This window comes from Maylandia zebra, linkage group LG6, assembly GCF_041146795.1.
Source record: "Maylandia zebra isolate NMK-2024a linkage group LG6, Mzebra_GT3a, whole genome shotgun sequence".
NCBI lineage: Eukaryota > Metazoa > Chordata > Actinopteri > Cichliformes > Cichlidae > Maylandia > Maylandia zebra.
This window is the reverse complement of record NC_135172.1, coordinates 1,059,026-1,083,820: the sequence shown is the minus strand read 5'-3', so window position 1 is coordinate 1,083,820 and position 24,795 is coordinate 1,059,026. Positions and strand designations below refer to the sequence as shown.

Below are 24,795 nucleotides of genomic sequence, written 5' to 3'. Positions count from 1 at the left end.
CCCACCACCCGCAGGAGGCGCCATAGGGGTTGGGTGCATTGTGAGCCGGGTGGCGGCCAGGAGCGGAGGCCCTGGCGGACCGACCCCCGGCTGCCAAGACTGGCAATAGGGACATGGAATGTCACCTCTCTGGTGGGGAAGGAGCCTGAGTTGGTGCGTGAGGTTGAGAGGTACCGGCTAGATATAGTTGGGCTCACCTCTACGCATTGTCTGGGCTCTGGAACCAGTCTCCTGGAGAGGGGCTGGACTCTGTCTCAGTCTGGAGTTGCCCCTGGTGAGAGGCGGCGGGCTGGGGTGGGTATTCTTATATCCCCTCGGCTTGCTGCCGGTACGTTGGGGTTTTTCCCGGTGGACGAGAGGGTTTGTTCCCTGCGCCTTAGGGTCGGGGAACGGGTCCTGACTGTCATCTGCGCTTATGCGCCGAGTGGCAGTTCGGAGTACCCAGCCTTCTTAGAGTCCCTGGGGGGGGTGCTGGAAGATGCTCCACCTGGAGACTCTGTTGTCCTGCTGGGAGACTTCAATGCTCACGTGGGTAACGACAGCGAGACCTGGAGGGGCGTGATTGGGAGGAACGGCCTCCCTGATCTGAACCCGAGCGGTGCTTTGTTATTGGACTTCTGTGCTAATCACAGTTTGGCCATAACGAACACCCTGTTCGAACATAAGAGTGTCCATAAGTGCACGTGGCACCAGGATGCTCTAGGCCGTAGGTCGATGATCGATTTTGTAATCGTATCACCAGACCTGCGACCATATGTTCTGGACACTCGGGTAAAGAGAGGGGCTGAGCTGTCAACTGATCACCACCTGGTGGTGAGTTGGATCAGGTGGCGGGGGAGGACGCTGGACAGACCTGGTGCACCTAAACGCGTAGTGAGGGTGTGCTGGGAACGTCTAGCAGAGGCCCCAGTCCGCGAGATCTTCAACGCACACCTCCGGCAGAGCTTCAACAGCATCCCGAGGGAGACTGGGGACATTGAGTCCGAATGGACCATGTTCAGCGTCTCCATTGCCGAAGCTGCTGCATTGAGCTGCGGCCGCAAGGTGGTTGGTGCCTGCCGTGGTGGTAATCCCCGAACCAAATGGTGGACACCAGAGGTGAAGGGAGCCACCAGGCTGAAGAAGGAGGCCTATCGGGCTTGGTTAGTCTGTGGGACTCCGGAGGCAGCCGACAGGTATCGACAGGCCAAGCGGAATGCGGCTCGGGCAGTGGCTGAAGCAAAAACTCGGGTGTGGGAGGAGTTCGGAGAGGCCATGGAAAAAGACTTTCGGACTGCCTCGAAGAGATTCTGGCAAACCGTCAGGCGTCTCAGGAGGGGAAAGCGGTGCTCTACCTGCACTGTGTATAGTGCTGGCGGAGCGCTGTTGACGTCGACTGAGAAAATTGTCGGGCGGTGGAAGGAATACTTCGAGGACCTCCTTAATCCCACTGACACGTCTTCCGGGGAGGAAGCAGAGTCTGGGGATGAGGGGTGTGACCCACCGATTTCCGGGGGCGAGGTCACTGAGGCAGTTAAACAACTCCTTGGTGGCAGAGCCCCTGGTGTCGATGAGGCCCGCCCCGAGTTCCTGAAGGCTCTGGACGTTGTAGGGCTGTCTTGGTTGACACGTCTCTGCAATGTTGCGTGGAGATCAGGGGCAGTACCCGTGGACTGGCAGACCGGGGTGGTGGTCCCCATCTTCAAGAAGGGGGACCGGAGGGTGTGTTCCAACTACAGGGGGATCACACTCCTCAGCCTCCCCGGGAAAGTCTATGCCAGGGTGCTGGAGAGGAGGGTTCGTCCGCTAGTCGAACCTCGGATACAGGAGGAACAATGCGGTTTTCGTCCTGGTCGCGGAACACTGGACCAGCTCTTTGTCCTCTCGAGGATACTTGAGGGTGCATGGGAGTTTGCCCAACCAGTCTACATGTGTTTTGTGGACCTGGAGAAGGCATTCGACCGTGTCCCTCGGGGCGTCCTGTGGGAGGTGTTGCGCGAGTATGGGGTGTCTGGCCCATTGCTACGGGCCATTCAATCCCTATACAACCGTTGCAAGAGCTTGGTTCGCATTGCCGGCAATAAGTCGGACTCGTTCCCGGTGGGTGATGGGCTCCGCCAGGGCTGCCCTTTGTCTCCGGTTCTGTTCATAATTTTTATGGACAGGATTTCTAGGCGCAGCCAAGTGGCGGAGGGCTTTCGCTTTGGTGGCCTCAGAATCTCATCTCTGATTTTTGCGGATGATGTGGTTCTGTTGGCTTCATCGGGTGAGGGCCTCCAGCTCGCACTGGAGCGGTTCGCAGCCGAGTGTAACGCAGCGGGAATGAGGATCAGCACCTCCAAATCTGAGGCCATGGTTCTCAGCCGGAAAAGGGTGGAGTGCCCACTCCGGGTCGGGGATGAGTTCCTGCCCCAAGTGGAGGAGTTCAAGTATCTCGGGGTCTTGTTCGCGAGTGATGGGAGAAGGGAGCTGGAGATCGACAGACGGATTGGGGCTGCGGCTGCAGTAATGCGGACGCTGCACCGGTCCGTCATGGTGAAGAGGGAGCTGAGTGTAAAAGCGAAGCTCTCAATTTACCGGTCGATCTACGTCCCTACCCTCACCTATGGCCACGAGCTGTGGGTAGTGACCGAAAGAACGAGATCGCGGATACAAGCGGCGGAAATGAGCTTCCTCCGAAGGGTGGCTGGCCTCTCCCTTAGAGATAGGGTGAGAAGTTCGGCCATCCGGGAGGGGCTTAGAGTAGAGCAGCTGCTGCTCCACATCGAAAGGAGCCAGCTGAGGTGGTTCGGGCATCTGGCAAGGATGCCCCCTGGGCGCCTCCTGGGCGAGGTGTTCCAGGCATGTCCCACCGGGAGGAGGCCCCGGGGCAGACCCAGGACACGCTGGAGAGATTATATCTCTCGGCTGGCCTGGGAACGCCTTGGTATTCCCCCGGACAAGCTGGAGGAGGTGGCTGGGGAGAGGGAGGTCTGGACCTCTTTGCTTAGGCTGCTACCCCCGCGACCCGACCTCGGATAAGCGGATGAAGATGGATGGATGGATGGATTTATTTGAATGTAATTTCCCCGAACAAATACAAACAGCTGCTCCAAGGCAGTCATTGTCATTAAAGTACATTTATGGACGGTGAACTGAAGTACTCAAAGAAAGGATGTTATTGAAAATGTTCTTTTCATACATGGACATGTGTGTTGTTCTAAAATAAATAATAAAGGTGAGAGAAAGTCAAAGTCAGGATGCAGGTCGGTGTGCTGCAGGTTTTAGGTCTCACCCTGGGTCAACACACCTGAATCATACGATTAGTTCATTACCAAGCGAACTTTAAAACACGTTCAGGACAGCGGCCCTTGAGGCCTGGAGTTCCCCACCCCTGACATAAGGAAACAGTAAGAGTGGGTATGTGGCCAGAGTCCACGCTGTTGTTATAATGCTGATGTTTTACCTGCTTTCACTCATAATGATTTCACAGAAGAGCCAGAAATACTCTGCTTATTTGTTTTATTTATCTGCACAATCTCACGCACACACACACACACACCTACCTTCATACATCAAGCTACTATTTGCACAATGCTCAGACTTTTGCACCACCCCCTGTCATTGTTGCACTTTTCTACTGCACTGTTGTGTGTCTTTATCATTCTGTTCTCTGGTTGTTTTGGTTTTTTGCACACTTGCATACCAAATATCCTTGGGCAAGATACTAACCATCCATCGGAGTACGAATGTGTGTGAATGTCAGCTAGAAAGCACTGGAAAGCATAGCAGGAAGTGCTTGTGTGAATGTTGCATGTTGTATAAAATGCTTTGAGTTCTCCAGGAGAGTAGAAAAGCACGTTATAAGAATCAGTCCATTTACCACCTCCAAGGTGACACTAGGAAAAATCACTATGCTGGCAGGTAGAACTTAAGAAACCTTTCAGATGCAGTGAAACTGTAAAGAATGGCAGCCGGCTTCAACTAAACATCTCCACATCACAACACCATAAACCACATGACAAGCAATGGGGGTGGGTAAGGGGGTGAGAGGTGAGCCGATGTAGACACAGCCATCTTGCCCTGCAGCTATTAATCCAGCGCTGGGCCTAGACCTGCCAGCTGACCTCGGCCTTGGAGATAATCCTTCAAAGGTGTCCAGGATCCAGGATGGGGGTGTGTAGGGATGGGAAGGAACAGTCAGGAACACGTGGCAGGCTTCATCTGCTGGTGCGACGGGTTAAGAGTGTCAAGGAGCAAAGTCACAGGAAAGGTTGGAACCATATCAAGCAGAAGGAAAGTGAAAATGCTGTGCATTGTAAAACCTTTGCATCAGGGACTCGCGTCTCTGCAGAGAGCACAGTCTCTGGGAGCGACTGAGGACACCCTGTGAGTCAGTAGCTAAGTTGACGTCTCTGTTGTGGAGGAACGTGCCTCTTATTTACATCCTTCCTTGGATTCATGGAGATTTGTAGCAATTTGTTCACACACAGCTCTGCTACGAGGTTTGGACTCTGACCATGCTGCTGTAGTGGGGCTCACTGGGCCTCATTCACTTACACTTGTGTGGACATGTACTCGGTCTGTATCCACACAAAGTTACAGTTGGATTCATCAAAGATACGCACCCTAGTAGTGATTCAGAATCAGTGTAAGCCAACAGCCTGCTGTCTCTGTAAGAGAGACCAGGATAAAGTCTGAATGACATTAGTGAAACGTCTAAGCGGGACGCAGAGATCTGAAGTGTTTCCACTGGTTCAAACAAGAAACAGAGGGGGAAAGAGCTGACCTGTCAGTCAATCAATCAATCAAGCCTTTTATTTGTCACATGCAAAGTTTACACCTGCAGTGAAATAGGACCCCCCCCCTCCCGTCCATACATACATAGCACAGACATCACATGGGGATACAGGTCAGAGATCGGTAGCGTTACAGAAAAACACTGAAATATACACTACAATGGGAAAGTACAAGAGGAAAAAAAGAGACCTCTACTCATGCTGGGCTCCTGGGAGGACAGCATGAGAACAGGAAACAACAAAACTCCTCTGCACAAAGAAGCACATAAATGTCCACAGCACAACATTATGGAGCACGTGACCAGCCACAGGGTCGGGTGGGGGGTGAGGAGTAATCCGAAGCAAACACAGCAGCCATCCTGCCCAGCGCTACCATCCAGCGTGGGCTCAGACCCGCCGTGTTCCCAGGAGGCAACAAGCATCGGAGGCGTTTGGAAAGGGAGGGGGGATGAGTATGTGCATATCAGTGTATATGTATGTGTGGGCGTGTCCAGAGTTCAGCTGAGACAGTGTCCTTCGCCCTGCCAGGCTCAGTAAACAGTCTTCCAGCCAACCCAGGTGGCCTTGCATGGAATGGGAAGAACAGACTAAACACAGTCGTTATCAGGGTGTTGTTGTTCAGCTCCAGCCTTGCGACTGCAGCTGGCGCCGAGAGGGTATCCGCATGAAGTGATGGTGCTTTTTACTTTAGTGCGAACAGCTCATATGAATTTCAAAGCAGTTCTACAGTCCAACACTGGTCTCTCAATCTCCCGTTGGAGAGCCGCGAGCTTCGCCATACTTACGTTCTGTGATGTTGTCATTCTTGTGCTCAAAGAGCCGATTCTGAGAACTCACAACAGTGGGCCTCCTCGAGATGTCATCCAATTTGGGCTCAGAGATCTTATTCTGAGTATTCACAGCAGCCGTAAGCTTCTCCAAGATCTTATCCATGCTGCGTTCAATGAGCCCATTTTGAGAAACTCACGCCTCTTCCATCGTTCCAATCCCAGCGGGCAGCCTTGTGGGGGTTTGAACAGCCGGTTCCGCTTTCTTAATTCTTCGATAAGTCAGGGCCAAGCCAGCTCCGATCAGCAAGAACCCTGTTACCATGGTTCTGAATAGGTAGATATCTTCAGCACTCAGGCTCACCCGAGCCCAGACTTCTCGTTGAGAAAGGGGTGTCAATTGCATTCAGGGACCAGTTGATCCAACCCATAATTCTCTTTTAGGTTTTAGAGAACAGACTGTGAGAGTGTTCCACGGAAAAGTAATAAAAAGTAATACAAAAAAACACGAGACTAGACAAGGACACAAGAGGCTAAGCAGGGAAGCTAAGGGAGAGGAGAAAAGTGCGACCGCCTTCGTCAAGAGCAAGAGCACTCGCAACAATCAGAAAACAAGCCCAAATCCTCACCTCTGCACCACCGTGCTCCACAACACTGGTGCAGAGGTGTTCGATGTGCTGTGTTTGTGCTTCTTCCTCCTGTTGTTGCAGATCATCTGGACACATGTGGAGCATTTCCCATTAGGATGATGTAGAGAACTGATTTGGTAGAAAGATTGCTTCCAGGGCCAGTCTTCTGTCTGGGATGATGGTTTAAACACAGTAAGCATTAGTGCTGCTGTCAGCGATGAGTGTGCTGCTCTCATGTGGATGTGCAGACTGACTGCTGTGTTTGATTGGCAGGATTGTGATTGTGTTCAACGCGCTGGAGCCTCACCAAGTGGGGAAAAAGGGAACCGTCATGAGCTTCCTGTGAAGGCTCGCCTCCCTGAACGACCGGCTGTACCACATCAGCACCCGCCCCCTCTGCACAGTCGTTTAAAGGTCACTTGCTTCATTTTCACACCATGATCATTTCTGCTGTCTGAACCAAACCCAAGCTCTGCGACTGTTACATTCGCTTGGTTTCTATACTTGTTACGAAGAAGCGCACAGAGAAAGAGCTCTAAAGTTTGAGTTTTGATGTAGCAGAGGGCTCCTCTGGAAACAATGTTACTGTGATGTGGATGAAATAAACACAGTTCACTTATGTGTGTGTGTGTTTGCCTTCTTTCACATGTTAGCAGACACGTGTGAGCCATCACTGCACGTTATACATCTGCTGCCAGATTCTCAAAGCTCAGCTTCACCTGAAAATGTTCATTGTTTCGTGTGTTCAGCAGGTTCGATGTGCATCTTTGCACATTGGTGATTTCAGTCGTTAAAGAAGTGCGACGTACAGCTCGTAGCTCCTGGCTCACACACATCAGTGAGAAAGGTGCCACTTTTTACATGTGTATCCTAAATGTGTTAATATTCCTTATCTAAAGAAGACATGGCTAAATGCCTCGTCCTTACTGAGCAACACGTCTTTATGTGTGAGAGCAGAGGAAAGCTCCTGTGTTGGCTGAGGTAGAGGACCGTCTCCATTTGCAGTAATACTCAATCCTACAGTTGGAAATGTACTGGAAAAGGTGAGTTTAATCTAAGTGATGAACATCAGTGTGAAGGGTTTAGTCTCTAGAATCTGGGTTAGAGAATAACTGGATGTTCCAAACAAGCTGCTTTGGCCTGACTAACACAATGATGAGCTGTAAGACTTCACCAGCTGAGTGAACACGGGTACATTTATGAAGGCAGTCCATGCTAGCAAGTGTTTGTCATAGGAGGTTACTGACCCTCATCTGTCCCTGAAAGAGCAACAACAGGAGCATAGCTCTGAGTTATGTAAATGCTCAGATGACCTTTCACCCAGTGCTCTGCAGCTCAGAGAGCAGAGAGATGGAGCACGAGGACTCCCCGTTGGACTGAACTCCCTGAATCATCTGGCTCACAGCAGCTGTGAGACGAACCTGCAGAGAGCCCCTGATATTAAACGTCACAGTGTATGAGCAGGAAACACTGACTTTTAATGCAGCCAGAACAGGACAAAAACGTAATCACGCAGGTCACCAGTTATCAGTGGAGACGTGACTGATCTTTGGTTAGGGCCATAATAAAAGTTAACGAGGAACAAAGTTAGGATCTCGGGTGATTTTTCAGACGTTCAGCTGGTCGGTTTAGGAGCCTCTGTCTCAGCCTCTCCCAGCATCCCCCTGTGTGACACCAACACCCCTACATCCATGAACCTCCTCTGAGGTCTTCCTCTTTCCCCCGGCCTGGCTGCTCCATCTTCATCATCCTGTGTCCAGTACATCCACCCTCCCTGCTCTGCACATGTGCAAATCATCCCAGCCTCTCTGACTCTGAGCTGTTCCTCTGATGGACTCATTTCTAGTCCTGTCCATCCTGCTCACTCCCAGTGAACACCTGGACATCTGAATATCTTCATGCTGTGGCTCATCAGCCCTCTGTAGTTACTGCAGCTCTGTACATCACCCTGGTGCTTGCAGATCTGTACCAGTACAGTTCTCCTCCTGTGAAAATCCTGGTTAGTCCACTGTCCTCCTAAACAACCGACTCCACAGGATCGTCCTCTAGAGTAGCCTCTTCATAGCTGCCCTCACCTCCTCCTTACTAATCCTCTGCTCTTCCTAGCTGTCCTCCACTTTCTTCATTCATCAGCTGATTAAAGCACTTCTTCCAGCTTTTCAACACTCATCGCTCTTCAGTACATTCACATCTCAATCCTGAAATGCCTTCACTTCAGGCAGATGCTCTGACCATCAGCCAGCGGTGGGGCTGCTCTTTAAAGACTCCAGCTCCATTTGTGCTTGGTTCTGCTGTGTGAACACAGACAGAAGCTCCTCCTAGATGTTACCACTCGCGCCTCTCATCACTCCTCACCACATCACCACAGCAGCTGTGATTCACAAGATGAAAGCCACACTCTCCACACATGGCATTCCGAAGAAAGTCATAAGCGACAACGGACCATGTTACAGCTCACAAGAGTTGAGACGTTTTGCAGAGTACTGGGGATTCCAGCATATTACATCAAGCCCACGTTACCCCCAGAGCAACGGCTTAGCTGAAAAGACTGTCCAAACTGCACAACGTATTCTGACAAAAGCAAAACAGGACAGGATGGATCCCTACTTGAGCTTGCTGGAGTACAGGAACACACCTGTTGATGGCCTTAAATCCCCAGCCCAAATCCTCATGAGCCGTAGATTGCACTCCGTTTTGCCCTCAACAACTACACAGCTCCGCCCTCAGGTCACCCCACAAAGCCTTGTGCAAGAAAGACGAGAGGAATGTCAACTGCGTCAGAAAAGACATTATGACACATCCGCCCGACCCCTGCCGACACTGCAGGCTGGAGCACTAATACGCTACCAACAAGAAGATGGGACATGGCAGCCAGCCACTATTGTCAAACCAGCAGAGACCCCACGCAGCTATCACATCAAAACAGGTGACGGTCAATTCCTAAGACGCAATCGCCGACACCTCGTCAGCGCCCAGGACGCGTCGCCATGAAATCCCACACAAACTGGCGTTTGTGATGACACGCAAACCACTCAAGACATTGTTCCAGAGACCAGAGCTGTGTCCCAAAACGTCGGCTGCATCCTCCAGAGGCACCATTTGTAGACCGATTACGTCACAGTCAGGCGACAAAGGCTGTCCCAATTCGTCGACTCCTTCAAATGCGTCCTTCATTTTTGAAGGATGGGTCGGGTGTGTCCTTCGTGGCCCACCATATCCCAGAATTCATAGCGCGGCCCAGCCAAATTTCAGTTGCCAACAATGGCGGCTGCTACTAAGTTTTAAAATTAGTCTTATTATTCTTTCTGGGTCACAAAATAAACTTTTAACATATTTTCAGGCGAGAAAGCAGCTGTGTACATTTCAAATATCTGCTTGGTTTATCAAGACATCGCATATTTGCAAAAGTGCGCCGACGTTTTCGGAGATGTCTGTTAGCCACCCGCTCGATAGCAAGGCGGGGGGTTCAGTGGTCACTCGAGCTGGCGAGAGCAGCGGACTCCCGGCTTCATCATTTTCAGATCCCCGCTCTTTCGCTACTCAGGTTAAACATGATATATAAGTCACTCGGATAACTTAAAAATGTAATTGTTTGCCTATTTTTCGGTGTTTTATTTGTTCCGGAGTAAATCGGTTTGGCTGAGATCAAAGTTATTAGATTATTAGATTAAATAAAACGTTATTAATCCATCTGGGTTCCTCCGGGATATTCACACAGCTGAATAAACGTCAAACAGAAAACTGATTAAACAGAAGTGTGAGATGGTCGAGAGTTTACGCCAGTGTCCTGTTATATTTTAGATAGCAAGGAGCAGACGGCTGAGTTTATTATTATTTTTTATTTATTTATTTTTTGTCCCGTTTGGATCTTTAGCATCAGAATTGTTGTCTTAAGGCCAAGAAAGATGCCAAGCGGATTTATTTTACCAAGTGGATCATCATGGCCTTGCCATATTGGTCCATTTGATTGACCTTTATTATAATTATGTATTTATTTTATTTGCGGTTGCTACAAACGGGACAGACATGACTGGGGGATAGGACAGGGAGAAAGAATGAAAGAAAGAGAGGGAGAGAAAGAAAACCAGAGGGGAGAAGAGACGGTGAGAAAGGGGGGAAGAAAGAAAGAAAAACAAACAAAACACCTGGATCACCTGTATGGAGAGAAAAAAACAGAAGAGAAAGCAAACAACAAAGAGCAACATAATAAAAAAAACAGCACCATCACAATAAACTAGCTAGCAGTAGATATCAGTAGATACTAAATAACAAACGATATTGTGCAGCACGCAAGATAGACAGCGCACAATGTGCTTTGAGGCAGCAGCCAAGAAAGCTGTAGTCCACGTCTGTGAATACCCGTGTGTACACCTGTGTGGATCAGCATGCTTGTATTCCAAAGGTTTCTCCATGTAACGATCTGCTAGGGAGTGTGGGGAGCCACAGCCCCGTCCCCCAGGGAATGAAGCAGGTATGGAGGAGATCCAGGCCCCAGACATCCAGAGGACCCGAGGAGGACAACCAAAAAGGGGGGGAACCGTACCACCCTCCTGGGAAGAGCTGAGTAGAGCCCCAAATGAGAGGTCACCCCGCAGCTACGGAGCAGAGGCCAGAGGGGGATGCAGTGGCGTGCCCGCGGGCTCTGCCGGCAGCCAGCTGTGCCAGAGAGGACCGAGCTTCAGGCCCAGAGGCCAGAGGCCTGAGGGCACCCCACCCCCCGGAAGGGGCCCAGCCGGGCCACAGGCGCCAGGCCCGCCAATCGGCCACCAGGAGTGAGCCGGTACATACATGAGCGCCCAGCCCCAGACGACAAGAACCACCAACACACCAACGTCTGAGGGCATCAGCAACTGGCAGGGAGTGTGGTGAGGGGAGATAGGCCTCCGTACTTTGGAAGGCCTGAGATGTACCCAGAGAGGTTGAGTCTAAGACCCAACCTCCCTACGCCCGCTCATATGTAGTGTTGCTGTGTGCTGTTCTAAAGTGCATTTAAAACTCAGGAGAGCATGGTTCCTGCTTCCTATCAGAGAGCAGCACGGCTCCTCCCGAAAACCCTCAGTGTCTATATGCATTTAAAATTGAGGGTAGGGCACCAGCGCCAGAGGTGGGTTGGAGTACACCGACCATCCTCTGGATGCTGTAAAACGTGCCCACCCCCAAGGCCCTATATGTATGTGTTATGTGAGAGTGTGAGTAATGTGGATGTCTAGGTTGCAGAATAAAATTGAGGCACAGGCGGCCAGAAGGGGACAGAGGGGGCGTGCCTCCCCTGCACCCTGGTGACATACCTGCACCCCAAGCCCTGCGTGTGTGGGTGGGTGTGGTAGAGCGGGAATAGGGAGGCAGCTGAGGATGGGGAGGGAAGAAAGGGAGGGGCAAGCGGCCCCTCCCTGGGGCCAGCTCCCCCACTGACCCCAGTAGGCACCCCCACACTCTGGAACCCACCAGGGCAAGGGGGCCCAGGCCCATCCAGACCAGGGCCCGCAGCAGCAGCACCGACCAGCCCCACAGAGTCCAGGGCAGCCCACCCGACTCCACCCCAGAGAAAACTGCACCCACCCCATCATCCAATCATCTCCCAAACTACACAAGACAATAGACACCCAGGTTGAGTTCATTCTCCACCTCTCCTATATCTCTCCCCCACCTGCAGAGTGAGCTCCTGTAGTGAGGAGACCTCCTGCAAAGATACAACAACCTCCCCACCAGTTAGAGAGCCCCCTAGTTGGGCCGATGCACCAGAGGTCCCCCTGCACTGGGGCTGAGCCTCCCTGCACCCACCCGCCCACAGCTCCGGCGACACAACAGTCAGGACCCAAGCCCCCAAGGCCCAGCCAGCACCCAAGACCAGGGGCGGAGCACCCCCAGACCCCCAAGCCTCCACGCGCGTCCCGAACCCACCCAGGGGCAGCCAGGCTACCAGGCCAGTAACCAACGTCTGCCAGCACAGACCCTCCCCCATCTCTGCTGTATGCAGCCACAAGGAAAACACCATCTAAGAGCCCCCAGAGCCCCTAACAGGTCATGGCCACATCCCCCGGGTTAGGCCCTCCAGGGAAAACATCCCTTGGGACTCCCCAGACGCCCTAAGGCCGTCCCTACCCCCACATCAACCACAATAGCGAAGGCAGGACCAAACCATGACCCCCCACCCCCACTAGGTGATGAAGCCGATCGAAGGAGCCCAAAGGGATTGATCAAATGTGATGGCAGAGGCTGTATCAAGACTAATGTGATCGATTAGATGGTTTTTATATTGGTTAGAATTAAGATTATTTTTATTTTTCCAGTTAATGAGGACCATTTTCTTGGCAATGCATAGGGCCGTAAAAACAACGTGAGCTGTGTTTATTTCTGCAGTGACCTCATCCAAGTTGCCCAGCAAGCACACTAAAGGCTGGAATGTTACATTTCAGACACTTTGATAAGTCTTCACATATCTCGCGCCAAAACTGCTGAACTGGTGGACGGTCGAGTTTTTTTAAACTCCACCAAGACAGCGGTGACGCAAATCTGAAGGCTAGACCGTCCCATTTCACAGCCTTGCACTTCTGGCCTTCTTGGTCTTCGAAGGACCCGGCCCACGTAGACCGCGAAGGCCCGGGTCCTCTGAAGGATGCAGCCGCAGTTTTAGGACACAGCTCAGGTCTCCCCACCACACTCCAACTACAATGACTGAATCCTGCCCTCGCACCAGATTCGGCCGTGCCATCAAGCCAAGGCAGGTCCTTGATTTGTAACCCCCCTTCCCCAAAAAAAAAGAAAAAGAAAAGAGAGATACTTATACAGCAGAACCTAAAAAGAGTGTTGAAATGTTTGAAAAATAAATAAAAAATGTTTAGAATACACATACAGCAGCATAGCATATTGAAACCTAGAAGTATATTGTTTACATCTTATTATAGTCTCACTACCAGAGAAGCGTTTTTTGTTTGTTAAAGGGAGACGTAATGTTCGAACTCTTATTTTGAAATCACCGGAAGTAGATAGGTACGCCGGCTGTGTGTTCATGTGCTAGCTTAGCAGTTTACAGTTGCGTGGATGCGTTGTTGTATATATATATATATATATATATATATATATATATATATATATATATACATATATATGTATAGAAGAATCTATATGACGACTCCGAGGCGATTTCTTCATAAGCAGTGAAGACACAACAACGCCCACCGAAGGAAACATTCTGGCACGTTGGTCCGGGCTCTCCTGCCCCCTGGTGGTCATTAGGGAATAATGCAGGCTTGTCATTGGCTTAATGCACTTCACCTTTGATAGAAACAGATTGGACCTCAAGCACAGCTTTGAGATACTAAGTGCGTCTCATGTAAGGCTGTTGGTAAAAGTTACTGGTGTAGATTCAAAGCGCAGTTTATTTTTTCATTTGTTTCCAGGAGAGTGAACCCAGCCAGTGCTCTGCAGCTGCTGGTTTCACTGGACACGCCTTGTGTTTGAAAACATTTTGTGTGCTTTTTAAACACGCTTATGTTTTTACCGTCGCCATTAACTCCACTATCAGGGTGAGGCACACGACAGCAGGGGGCGGGGCGCCAACTATCTTAGAGGGCTTTAAACTCTTTGGTGTCCGCACCCTGCTCAGAAGGAGCCGACACAGGACCGTCAGCTATGGCGCTGGAGCTCTACCTGGACCTGTTCTCGCAGCCCTGCCGCTCCGTGTACATTTTCGCCAAGAAGAACAACATCAGCTTCGACTTCAAGAAGCTTTCTCTGCTGGACGGTGAGTTCACGCACGCAGACACGAAGAACGTCGCCAGTGTGACCGTTCACAGCAGCAGTAAGGAGGTTTGGACGAGCACAGGTCTGAGTTGTGAGTCTGTGAGGGTGTAGATCAGGGTTTCTTTGAACTTGGGTTCCGTTGCTTGCAGAGCAGCTGCTCCGTCGGTCCGCACTGACTGCCTGACGCTGTCTGGTTATGTCCACGATGATCATGTGATTCTTCCAAATATCTGCTATTAAAATGTGTGCGTGTGCATGCGCGTGTGTTGGTCCCAGGCCAGCAGTATGGGGAGGACTTTGGGAAGATCAGCCTGATCAGGAAGGTCCCAGCTCTCAGAGATGGAGACTTCTGCCTGGCTGAAAGGTGATTATGTCAAAAAGTCGTGAGCTGAGGAAGCGCTGGTCTGCCGTGACGGTCACAGTGATGTCTTCTCTGCAGCATTGCTATCATGTTGTACCTGGCTGAGAAGTTTAAGACTCCCGACTTCTGGTACCCAGCTGACCTCCAGCAGCGTGCTCGTGTCAATGAGTACCTGTCGTGGCAGCACACGGCCATCCGGATGCACGGCTCCAAGATCTTCTGGCTCCGGGTACGTTCCCCTTCACTGATCTTTGTAGGTGCTGTTAGATTAGTAATATCTTATCACCATCATGTTCTAGCTTTGTTGAAATACCCTTACATCTGGTTATGAAGTAAAATCACTGTGCAGAGTGATGTCACTGAGCATGTCTGGGCCAGCTGGTGAGGGCCAACTGAAAATGATCAGCAATAAATGCCACTGCTGGAAAACAGAGAGTTCAGCAGTTCTTACTGTGCACCTCTGTGGTAAAGTTTCATCACTGCCATTTCATTGGTCTGCTCGCTCAGAGAGAGAGAGAGCGAGAGCTGCTCTGAGCCAGTAAGCTAAAGTCATGCGATGTCATAGCCGTTGACTTAAAATCCACATCATTCAGACATCGTCTCCTCCCCGGTGTGTTCGAGCTTTTACTTCCTTCCACCTCTTTGGGACAGATGCTACTTTTCTAGTTTGTTGGAATTTGCTCAAAGAAAAACCCAGAGTCACCGTGTCATCATTCATCTCCTGAATCAGATTGTGTTCAGCATTAAGCTCATTGTTTCACTCACACTGAATCCATTGTGCCTGTAGCTTATGATTCCCAAGGTCATGGGCGTGGAAATCCCAGAGGACAAAATGAACGCGGCCTTGGACGATCTGAACTCCTCCCTGAAACTCGTTGAAGAAAAGTTCCTCCAGGACAGGCCCTTTATCGCTGGAGATCAGATTTCACTGGCTGATCTGGTCGCCATTGTGGAGATCATGCAGGTGAGCGGCCCAAATGTACCCGCAGTAACAGGAATCAGAATCAGTGTTCCCACTATGAGAGGAGCAAACACGAGATCTTAAACTCATTCAGGTCTCCGTCACACCATCATTAAGTGCACATCTGTCATTTCTTTGTAAGTTGGTGCATTTTTGGCATATTGTCCCTTTAATCACATTTTAAATGTATTTTCCAGTCCGGGGGCGGGGGGGGCAGAGCCATTGCAGGGGGGGCGGTATGAAAGAAAAAACAAAACAAAAACAAAGAACGTTTGGACACTGCTAGCATCGTGGACAGGTTTTTGACGGGGCGCCCACACAAACACAAAGCAGGAGATGAAGCGTCGCTGAATATGTTTCCAAACCAACTTCATTCTGAGCCAAAGACTAGAAAATCTGGTGAAGCAAATCTGCCCTTTGGCTTCACCTGCACAGGTGCTGAGGTAGGTCTCCCTGCAGGTTCCCCTTCGTCAGGAGCAGCGCTGGGCTGTTTAAATCACAGACAAACAGGATCCCACATTCTTGATCTTTAGTTCACAAACACTTGTTGTAATGACTAACTGCTCCTGACATGTTGGAGATGTTTGCTCTTTATACAGTAAAGTTACAGCTGGATACAAATAACATCAGGCTGATCCTGACACAGTTTGTTCCCCCGGTTCAAATCACAGACAAACAGGATCTCACAGCTGTTTATGTTTTTGAACACATTTTGCACAGAGAGAAAAATGTATTGATGCAATGTTGAACATTATTACACAGGAAAAAACAACCACATGTAAAACAATCACACTGTGACGCCTCTGCCTTTGTAAATGGAGGGACAGTAACTGCGTGTAAACCTGCAGATAGTCAGATTAACAGTATTTAGTCTCTATCTGCCATTCTGCAGTTCATCTCATGTAAACAATAACGTGGCCACAGCGTGACGTGGAAAAAGTTACATACCTTTGACGCTGCGTGACGAACTCTGTATTCCTCGTCCACACGGAAACGCAAAAAAGGAGTTTAAAAATCTCAGTTTTCAGTGATTTGAAACGCCGTTTAAGTGGGCGAAACAGCTGCGTGTTCAAAATCACCCGTGTAGGTGCGGACGCAGCGTGACAGAGTTAGTAGTTTATTTTATTACTTCCTGCAGATTACTTGTATTTGCTTAATTGTTCACTAAATGTTTGAGGTGTGAAATAAACAGCAATGGAGCAAAATATGGGCGTGTGGTTGGAGGAAGGTTTTTTTGTTTTGTGGGGGGGGGGCATTTTTCTTGTGAAACAAAGAGGGGCCCAGCAAAAAAAGTTTGGGAACCACTGGTTTTAGCAATGGTATTTCCTTTTTCCAGTTCATCCAGATCAATGGTGTTTCTCACCAACAATACTTAAATTAAAATATAAACAGGTCCAACAACTAGTTCGCCTGGTACCGACTAGTAACCGTAGCAACACTTTGTTGACTAGTCGCACACATCCCCGGTGTTTTCAGAGCTCCTCCTGAGCTGAAACAGCTGCTGGGAACGAGGTCGATGAACAAACCGGTTCTGATCTCTGTGGGGACTAAACCTGAATCCTCTTCTTGTGCTTGTCTCAATGCAGCCTGTGGGCGCCGGCGTGGACGTGTTTGAGGGGAGACCCAAGCTGAGTGCGTGGCGGGACAGAGTCCAGGAAGCTATTGGAAAGGAGCTCTTCGATGAGGCACACCAGTATATCCTGGGAGCACAGGAGAGTGTGAAAAGCATGGACTCCAGCAAGATGCAGGTCTTCAAGCCCAAGATCCTCAGGCTCTTCATGTGAACAGGACGGCACCGATTCTGTGCAAACGACTTGGATTCATCTCATATGTGTCGATACAACAAATACACACAACGTCTTACATGTATGTCTGTACTAACAGGATAATGTAGTATGCATTCCAGATGTTTCAAGTAAACTCAGTACACTCTTGTTGCATAGTGCAGGGCTTCTCCATGGAGACAGGCAGACATGGCTCTGCAGACCTGATTATGTAACAGAGGAATGTGGAACATGAGCTTTCAGAATAAATGCACAGTTATAAAAGCTCTGTCTTCGTATATAATGAAGCTGCTGTTAATCTTCTTTCAAGCCTAATAAAGTGTCTGCAGCACTCTGTCAGCCTGGCTTCCTCCCTTTGTGTTTACTGTGTTGGTGCAGATCTGTGTGGATGTTTGCAAATGACGGTGCACTGCTGCCACCTAGTGTTTCATATTTACATGCACAGTAATCAGTGCAAGTGTAATACACAGACATACTGTAGAACAAACAAGACTTGTACTCACAAGCAGAGACGGCCCTTTCACGTAGAAATTGACTGTTCTTCAAAGATGGCCGCCCACCACAACATGCTACTTTACCAGAGGTCTACACTACAAAGCCAGTTCAGTGTACCCAGGATGTCTTCATTGTCTGGATTCACTTACTCTAACATTAGTGGTCAGGATAATCTCTCACACAGGGCTGGTTATCAACCAGCTCGGTTCACCCAGGGTTGAAGAGGTGGGGTTGGCACCATCTGACCAGTCTAAAAGGGACATTTTGCTTTAGCCACAGAAAAGGATCCTATGAGTCCAACCTACTCCAGAGATGTTAAAAAACCGATTAAAGTCTATAAAGAACTTAACAAATACAGCATTAAGAAAGAAAGGAGATTGAGGCAGCAGCAGCAAATCCTTATTATGGTGAACATCCACAGCAGAGGGCTGGAAAGCAGTACCCACAGCACCACCTCAGTGGAAATGACAAATACATTTATTTGAATGTAATTTCCCCGAACAAATACAAACAGCTGCTCCAAGGCAGTCATTGTCATTAAAGTACATTTATGGACGGTGAACTGAAGTACTCAAAGAAAGGATGTTATTGAAAATTTTCTTTTCATACATGGACATGTGTGTTGTTCTAAAATAAATAATAAAGGTGAGAGAAAGTCAAAGTCAGGATGCAGGTCGGTGTGCTGCAGGTTTTAGGTCTCACCCTGGGTCAACACACCTGAATCACCCCACTTTGCAGTTATTTATTTGTAAAAACTGTTTGGAATCATGTATGATTTTCGTTCCACTTCTCACGTGTGCACCACTTTGTGTTGGTCTTTCACGTGGAAGTCCAATAAAATTGATTCATGTTTGTGGCTGTAATGTGACAAAATGTGGGAAAGTTCAAGGGGGACGAATACTTTTGCATTCACTGTTACAGGCCCAATAATAGAGCTGAAAGCCAGGCAACCTCATTCCTCCTGTAATCTTGGGTCTTTGGAGAAATGTCTTTTTTATTCTGGCGATCGTGGCTCATGAGTTGGCAGTTTGTCTTGTAATCGGAAGTTTGCCGGTTCGAGCCCCGGCTCGGACAGTCTCGGTCGTTGTGTCCTTGGGCAAGATACTTCACCTGCTGGTGATGGTCAGAGGGGCCGATGGTGCGATATGGCAGCCTCGCTTCTGTCAGTCTGCCCCAGGGCAGCTGTGGCTACACCTGTAGCTTGCCTCCACCAGTGTGTGAGAGTGACTGAATAGTGGCATTGTAAAGTGCTTTGAGGGGTCCTGAAAAGTGCTATATAAATGCAATCCATTATTATTACATTGAAACAAAAATAAAAATTTGGGTGAAGTGCTCATCCTAATGATATTTACTCGGCCAGCAAGCGAGATGGGCAGTTTGGACAGTCTTTCCAAGCTCTGCTCAGTTTGATGGTATAAATTAATAAAATTATGTTTGAAAAGGCCAGAGAATTCACGGGTTACATTTATTATACAATTATTATTTATTCCAAGATATTTTAAAGTATTTGAGATGGTAAAAGGAAACGAAGTCAATGTAGCACTGTCTAATTTTTCTAAAGAACTAATAGGAAACAATATGCTTTTTGTTAGGTTAATTTTGTATCCAGAATTTTTCCCAAATTCAGTTAAATCTGTCATAATTTTTGGCAATGATTTAGTAGGGTCAGTGATATATAGCAACAAATCATCTGCATAGAGGGACACCTTATGTTCTACACCAAATCTCCTTATTCCTTTATAATCCTTTGCAGAGCGTAATTGAATGGCGAGAGGTTCTATGACAAGTGCAAATAGCAATGGGGACAAAGGGCACCCTGGTCTTCAAGAGCGGTGGAGGAGGAAAGGACTAGAAGTTATATTATTTGTGTTAACCGAGGCCTTAGGTTTTGTGTAAAGCAGCTTAACATGCCTATGCCAAACTTTGACAGGGTTGAGAAGAGGAAATCCCACTCGACCCTGTCAAACGCCTTCTCCGCATCTAGTGAGAGTAGTACTTCAGATTGATCACAAATGTTATGTGTATATCCAGTGGGGCAAAAAAGTATTTAGTCAGCCACCGATTGTGCAAGTTCCCCCACTTAAAATGATGACAGAGGTCAGTAATTTGCACCAGAGGTACACTTCAACTGTGAGAGACAGAATGTGAAAAAAAAATCCATGAATTCACATGGTAGGATTTGTAAAGAATTTATTCGTAAATCAGGGTGGAAAATAAGTATTTGGTCACCTCAAACAAGGAAAATCTCTGGCTCTCACAGACCTGTAACGTCTTCTGTAAGAAGCTTTTCTGTCCCCCACTCGTTACCTGTATGAATTGAAGCTGCAACTTCTTTAATTTGCCTTGCTAGTAAACTACCTGTTTTTTCCCCGTGTTCATAGTACTTATGTCGAAGTTGTGTCATTTGTATAAAGCAATTTAAGTTCTGTCTGCAATGAGACCTTCTTTTTATAAAGTTTGGATGAAGGAGAGATGGCATATTCCTGATCTGTTTCTAAAAGTTCCATTGTTATGTTTGACTCTTTCCTATAACTACTCAATGAGATGATTTGGCCTCTCAAGTAGGCTTTTAATGTGTCCCATAGTGTGGATCTCGTAACTTCAAGTGTGTCATTTATTGAAATAAATAGCTTGATTTGATCCTTTATTTCATTTACTAAAATATTATCTAACAGCAAACCATTATTAAATCGCCATTTTGGTGCAGTAGGTCTATCTCCTATTGCTAATCGTAGCAATACTGGACTATGGTCAGATAAAACTATTGCCTTATAGTCACAACTTTGGGTCTGTGTAAGAAATCTGTGATCTATTAAGAAAACGTCTATTCTAGAATAAGTATGATGAACAGAGGAGAAAAATGAAAATTGCTTAGAGTTGGGGAAATAGCTCTAAATGGATCTATCAGTTTATATGTCTTCATGAACTCCTGGATAGTTTTCACAGATTTTGATTTAGATGCTGATCTTTGTGATGGTCTGTCAAGACTAGGATCCAAAACGAAATTAAAATCGCCGCCAATTATCAGTTTATGGGTATCCATATTAGGTAAAGAGGATATAAATGATTTAATACAGCCTGCATCATCAACATTAGGGGCGTAAATATTTGCTAGTGTAACCTGACTGTTATAAAGTTTCCCTGTAACATAACGTCCACGAGGGTCTGATACTGCTTTTGACGCTATGAAGGGGATCCCTTTTTTGATAATAACAGCTGCACCTCTGAGCTGTGAAGTTAGAGTGAAACACCTGCCCGATCCATCTGCTTTACAAATGCTTTCTTGTAGTTATACATTTGTTTCCTGTTTAAGGGTTTTGTTAGAAATCAAACAAAGAAGCTCTGGAGGAATGTTTAAAGTTGTCATTCTTACAGTAAAAAATAGAGTACAAGCTCTGAACTTAAACAAGTGACTGGAACTCTGTAGAACAGCTGTTTCCTGTATAGGAAGTGACAGCCATCTTGGAAAATGGCGACCATTTGAAAATTCAAGTGTCTTATAAGCAGGGGTTCTTAACCTGTTTTACCTCGGGGCCCAACTTTTCCACTACAAAGGGGCCGGGGCCCATTCAGATATTAACACCGTACTCAATACATTGATGTTGTTTTTGGTTTGATTCATATTTAATAACTAAATCAAATCTACTTCATTCTGACAGCTAAAACCTCGTCAAATAATGATGATGACATGATACAATGCAATAATCACACAGACATTCATTTATTATGTGTATGTGAACCTGCACATAAAACAATTCATGGAGCAAGTCAGACTGCAAGAAGAAACTGAAAGGCTGACGTCAGCCTTAATAACACAGAAATAACTGATCATTTAATTTTACCACAGCAAAAGAGACGAGGAAAAAAGAGGAAATAGAAACTGGATAAATAATGTGGTGATAAAATAAATACATTCAAAATTATTTTCTAATTAATTGAATAAATAAATAAGCTGTTATAAAATGTAAATGAAGTGCAAATGAAAATATAGCCTTATAGTCTGTGAGTGAATCTGAAAGTTACTTCAGCAGTAAACCTTTTTTCATTGGCAGAACCAGAAGTTACTCCTTATGTTTGAGACAAATGGACAAAGAGTCACAGCAGGTAACTCCCCTTTACCTGAGACACCATCAGATCCAGTCTGGGTGGAGTGGAGGAAAGGATCACTCTCAGAGTAGCTTCCACTGTTGCTCTGAATCTGTTTCGGGCTTTGGTCTTGGTGGTATGTAGTTGTGAATGGGAGAAGGAGTTTCACAGCTCTCAGTGCCAGACGGGTACTCCTTTGAGACAGCAATCCAGAAGGAGCCCAGATCCGGTTTGCCCCACTCCAACGTTAAAGTGCTGTCGGTGGAAACTTCCAGAAGCTGGGATTCCAGATGTGAGAGCAAAGCAACATCATTTTCAGTGGGATCAACAGAAAATGGGTCCAAAATCCACATGTGTGCTTCTCTGGGATCCTCAGGGAAATATTCATCGACAGAGTCACTGACCTTCACCTGAGGGGAGTTTTCCAAGATGTGAGACAAAAGTGGAAACATGTCCATCGTCTTCTCTTGGACCCTCTTAGTCCACAAAGCAAGTTTCCTCTTGAAAGCTTCAACTTTGTCTGCAATAAAAAACATGTTGCTGTTCAGCTGGTTCAGCAGTGAACAATGTCACAGAGGTAGGCACGCTCAGCGGTGGACTAATAATGTACAAGAGGAGATTTTTTTTCTCTGTAAGAAAAGACCTCATTCCTCAGTTCCAACAAAAGCTTGATGACCAGTCGTGTTCAATGTCACCTCACTGTGGCAGAGCAGATGGACGTGATCTGCTTCCATGTCCTCACAAAGCTCAGCAAAACAACTGGAGTTTACAGCATTCTTTTTAATGAAGTTGATGGTTTTCACACTTACATCCATCACATCGTGGAACTCTGGTAACATATTTTTTGCTGCAAGGCTTTCACAGTGGAGAACACAGTGGGTCCATTTAGCTACTGGTGCACGATCGAGAATCTGCCTAATGACGCCGTGATGCCTGCCAGTTATTGAAGCTGCACCATCACTGCACACCCCAACACAGTTCTACCAGCTGCCAACTACTGTCCCAGCGATAACAAACAAAAACCAGCAGCAATGCACCATTTGTGACATCAGTGGACTCGTCTAGTTCCAAAGAGAAAAAAACGGACTACTTGTTATTCTTTCCAGAAGCTGATGCTGTATGTCTAAGGCCATGTCTGTGATACGGTGGCTCACAGGGTCGTTTGAAAGTGGGGTGGTCAGTAGCTTCTTTGGAGCAGCCTCTCCGATCACCTCACAGCACATATCTACAGAAATGCCTAAACATGGCCATGATCCCATGGTTAAGAATCACTGTCTTATAGGGTTTAAATAACTCCAAATGTTGGTTGCTTGGATCCACTTGTGAAAGATTTTCCAGTCATCTGATGCGCAGAGAAGGCAGATAAAACGTGAGGGGACGCACCAAGACCCAATGTAAGCTATAGCACAGTGACCAAAGAGTCATTCACTGATTAATTATGTTAGTGGTTTGACCCCTGGCTAGTCCGGTCTGCATGCCAAAGTGTCCTCGTGCAGGTCAGTGAACCCCAAGCTGCTCCAGAGTGCGTGTGAATGTTACATAAATGGACTGATTCTTATCAGTACTCAAGTCCGCAAAGCGCTCTATACAACATGCCACATTCACCCAATCACACCCATTCTCACAAGCACTTCCTCTGTACTTAGTGCTTTCTAACTGCATTCACACACATTCACACTGCGATGGATGCATCGGAGAGCAACTTGGGGTTAGTATCTTGCCCAAGAATACTTGAAATGCAGACTGGAGGAGCCAGGGATCGACACCAAGCTTCCGATCAGTAGGTAACCTGCTCTACAAGGGCGTAGATTGTCATGGGCGGAAGGGACACGTCCCCACCAATATCCAGCGATTACTGAATTGTCCCCACCAATAATTTGATCTCTTCGAGTAAAGAAAAACAAACCCGATAGAAAGAAAAACGATCTGTCAGCGTCTGATTCACCCAGCGGTGCAGAAAGAGTTAAATCACCTCTACTGGAGTCCTACGTCATGTGACAAATATGGCCAATGTGATTGGCTGAGCCTTTCAGGGAGCTCTGTTCAGTTTCAGCAGCGGCAAACCTGCGCTGCGAGGAGGAGAGGAGGACGGCAGCAAAGAGGAAGAAGCTGGATATAAGAAAGTGTTTTTCAAAGAAACCTGTGAGTCACTTAAAGCCAAGTTCACTCATAAAATGTGTCACAATAACGTTACAGGCTATGCCAGGCTTTGGCCCACATCAGTCTAAAACTGTATGTAACCATGAATAACGTGTTGCCATGTCCACCAGGAGAGACCGGACAGTATAGATGTAAAACCAATATGCCAGCAGTTTATCTCAGTTAGTGAGAGGAGCAGGCCTGTGTTTGGCTGCTTCACATAGTGGACATTGAGTTGTTGTGTGGGGCATGTAGTCCATGTCTGTTGCTGTAACAGTAGCTCATGTTTAGAATAAAAGATCGCAGCTCACTGAGTTAATCGGGGCAATAGTGCCTCAAACGTTGCATCATTTTGCTGAGAGATCTGTTACTTTGTGGTCATCTTAGACGAGTAGTTTTATGGACAAAAACCAGCAGGTCACTCAGTGTTCCCTTAGTGCTAATGTATCAGAGATGTTGGTGTACTATAACTGAAGTAATGTTGTTAAGTCCTTAAAGTCATATTCTTTTATTGTCATGACTGTATTTGAAGCTATTTTTATTTTTGTATGATACCTGATTTATATGGAATATGGCTGAAGTAAACTAAAGCCTGAAATACTCAGTCATTTGTTTAATAGTACTTTAACATTATATAATTCACATATAAAACTATGAATTGTAATTTTAAATGGTTTAAAAGCACGTAGAATAGCATATGTAGGCAAGTATATTTCTCCTTTTTTGTTAATCAAGAAGGAAAAACAAAAAACAAAAACAGGGCAGGGTTCGGTGGTTGAATCATCCGTCCCCACCAATGCCCAAACCAAATCTACGCTCTTGCTGCTCTACCTCCTGAGCTACACCCCACATAGAAAGCGTCAGGCTTGTAAAATCCTGCTTGTATGTTTGCGTGTGAAGGAGACATGTTGTATAAAGTAAGAGCTCAGGCAGAGTAGAAAAGCGCTTTGTAAAAACCAGTCTATTAATCTAACAGACACACCCTACAACAACTCCAAACGCATGCAAAGTGGCGACAACTCCCACAGGAAGACAACGCTGTCTTTTGTGTAGCTGGTTTTAAGAAGTTTTCC

At 47.4% G+C, this 24,795-nt stretch overlaps 1 protein-coding gene across 1 annotated transcript; it reads left to right on the top strand.

The window, feature by feature from the left end:
• The first annotated feature begins 13,428 nt into the window (after positions 1-13,428).
• On the top strand, positions 13,429-17,341 carry LOC106675825 (glutathione S-transferase theta-3). Its single transcript, XM_014411191.4, has 5 exons — positions 13,429-13,897; positions 14,173-14,260; positions 14,336-14,486; positions 15,045-15,221; positions 16,805-17,341. The coding sequence occupies exons 1-5, from the start codon at positions 13,786-13,788 to the stop codon at positions 17,000-17,002; spliced, it is 726 nt and encodes a 241-aa protein (XP_014266677.1). The 5' UTR covers positions 13,429-13,785; the 3' UTR covers positions 17,003-17,341.
• The last annotated feature ends 7,454 nt before the right edge of the window (positions 17,342-24,795 follow it).

Excerpts from the sequence above, each read along its gene's own strand:
- LOC106675825 (XM_014411191.4), top strand. The coding sequence starts at position 13,786 with ATGGCGCTGGAGCTCTACCTGGACCTGTTCTCGCAGCCCTGCCGCTCC. Across the intron at positions 14,487-15,044 it reads CCAAGATCTTCTGGCTCCGG|CTTATGATTCCCAAGGTCAT; the intron begins GTACGTTCCCCT and ends TTGTGCCTGTAG. Across the intron at positions 15,222-16,804 it reads CCATTGTGGAGATCATGCAG|CCTGTGGGCGCCGGCGTGGA; the intron begins GTGAGCGGCCCA and ends GTCTCAATGCAG.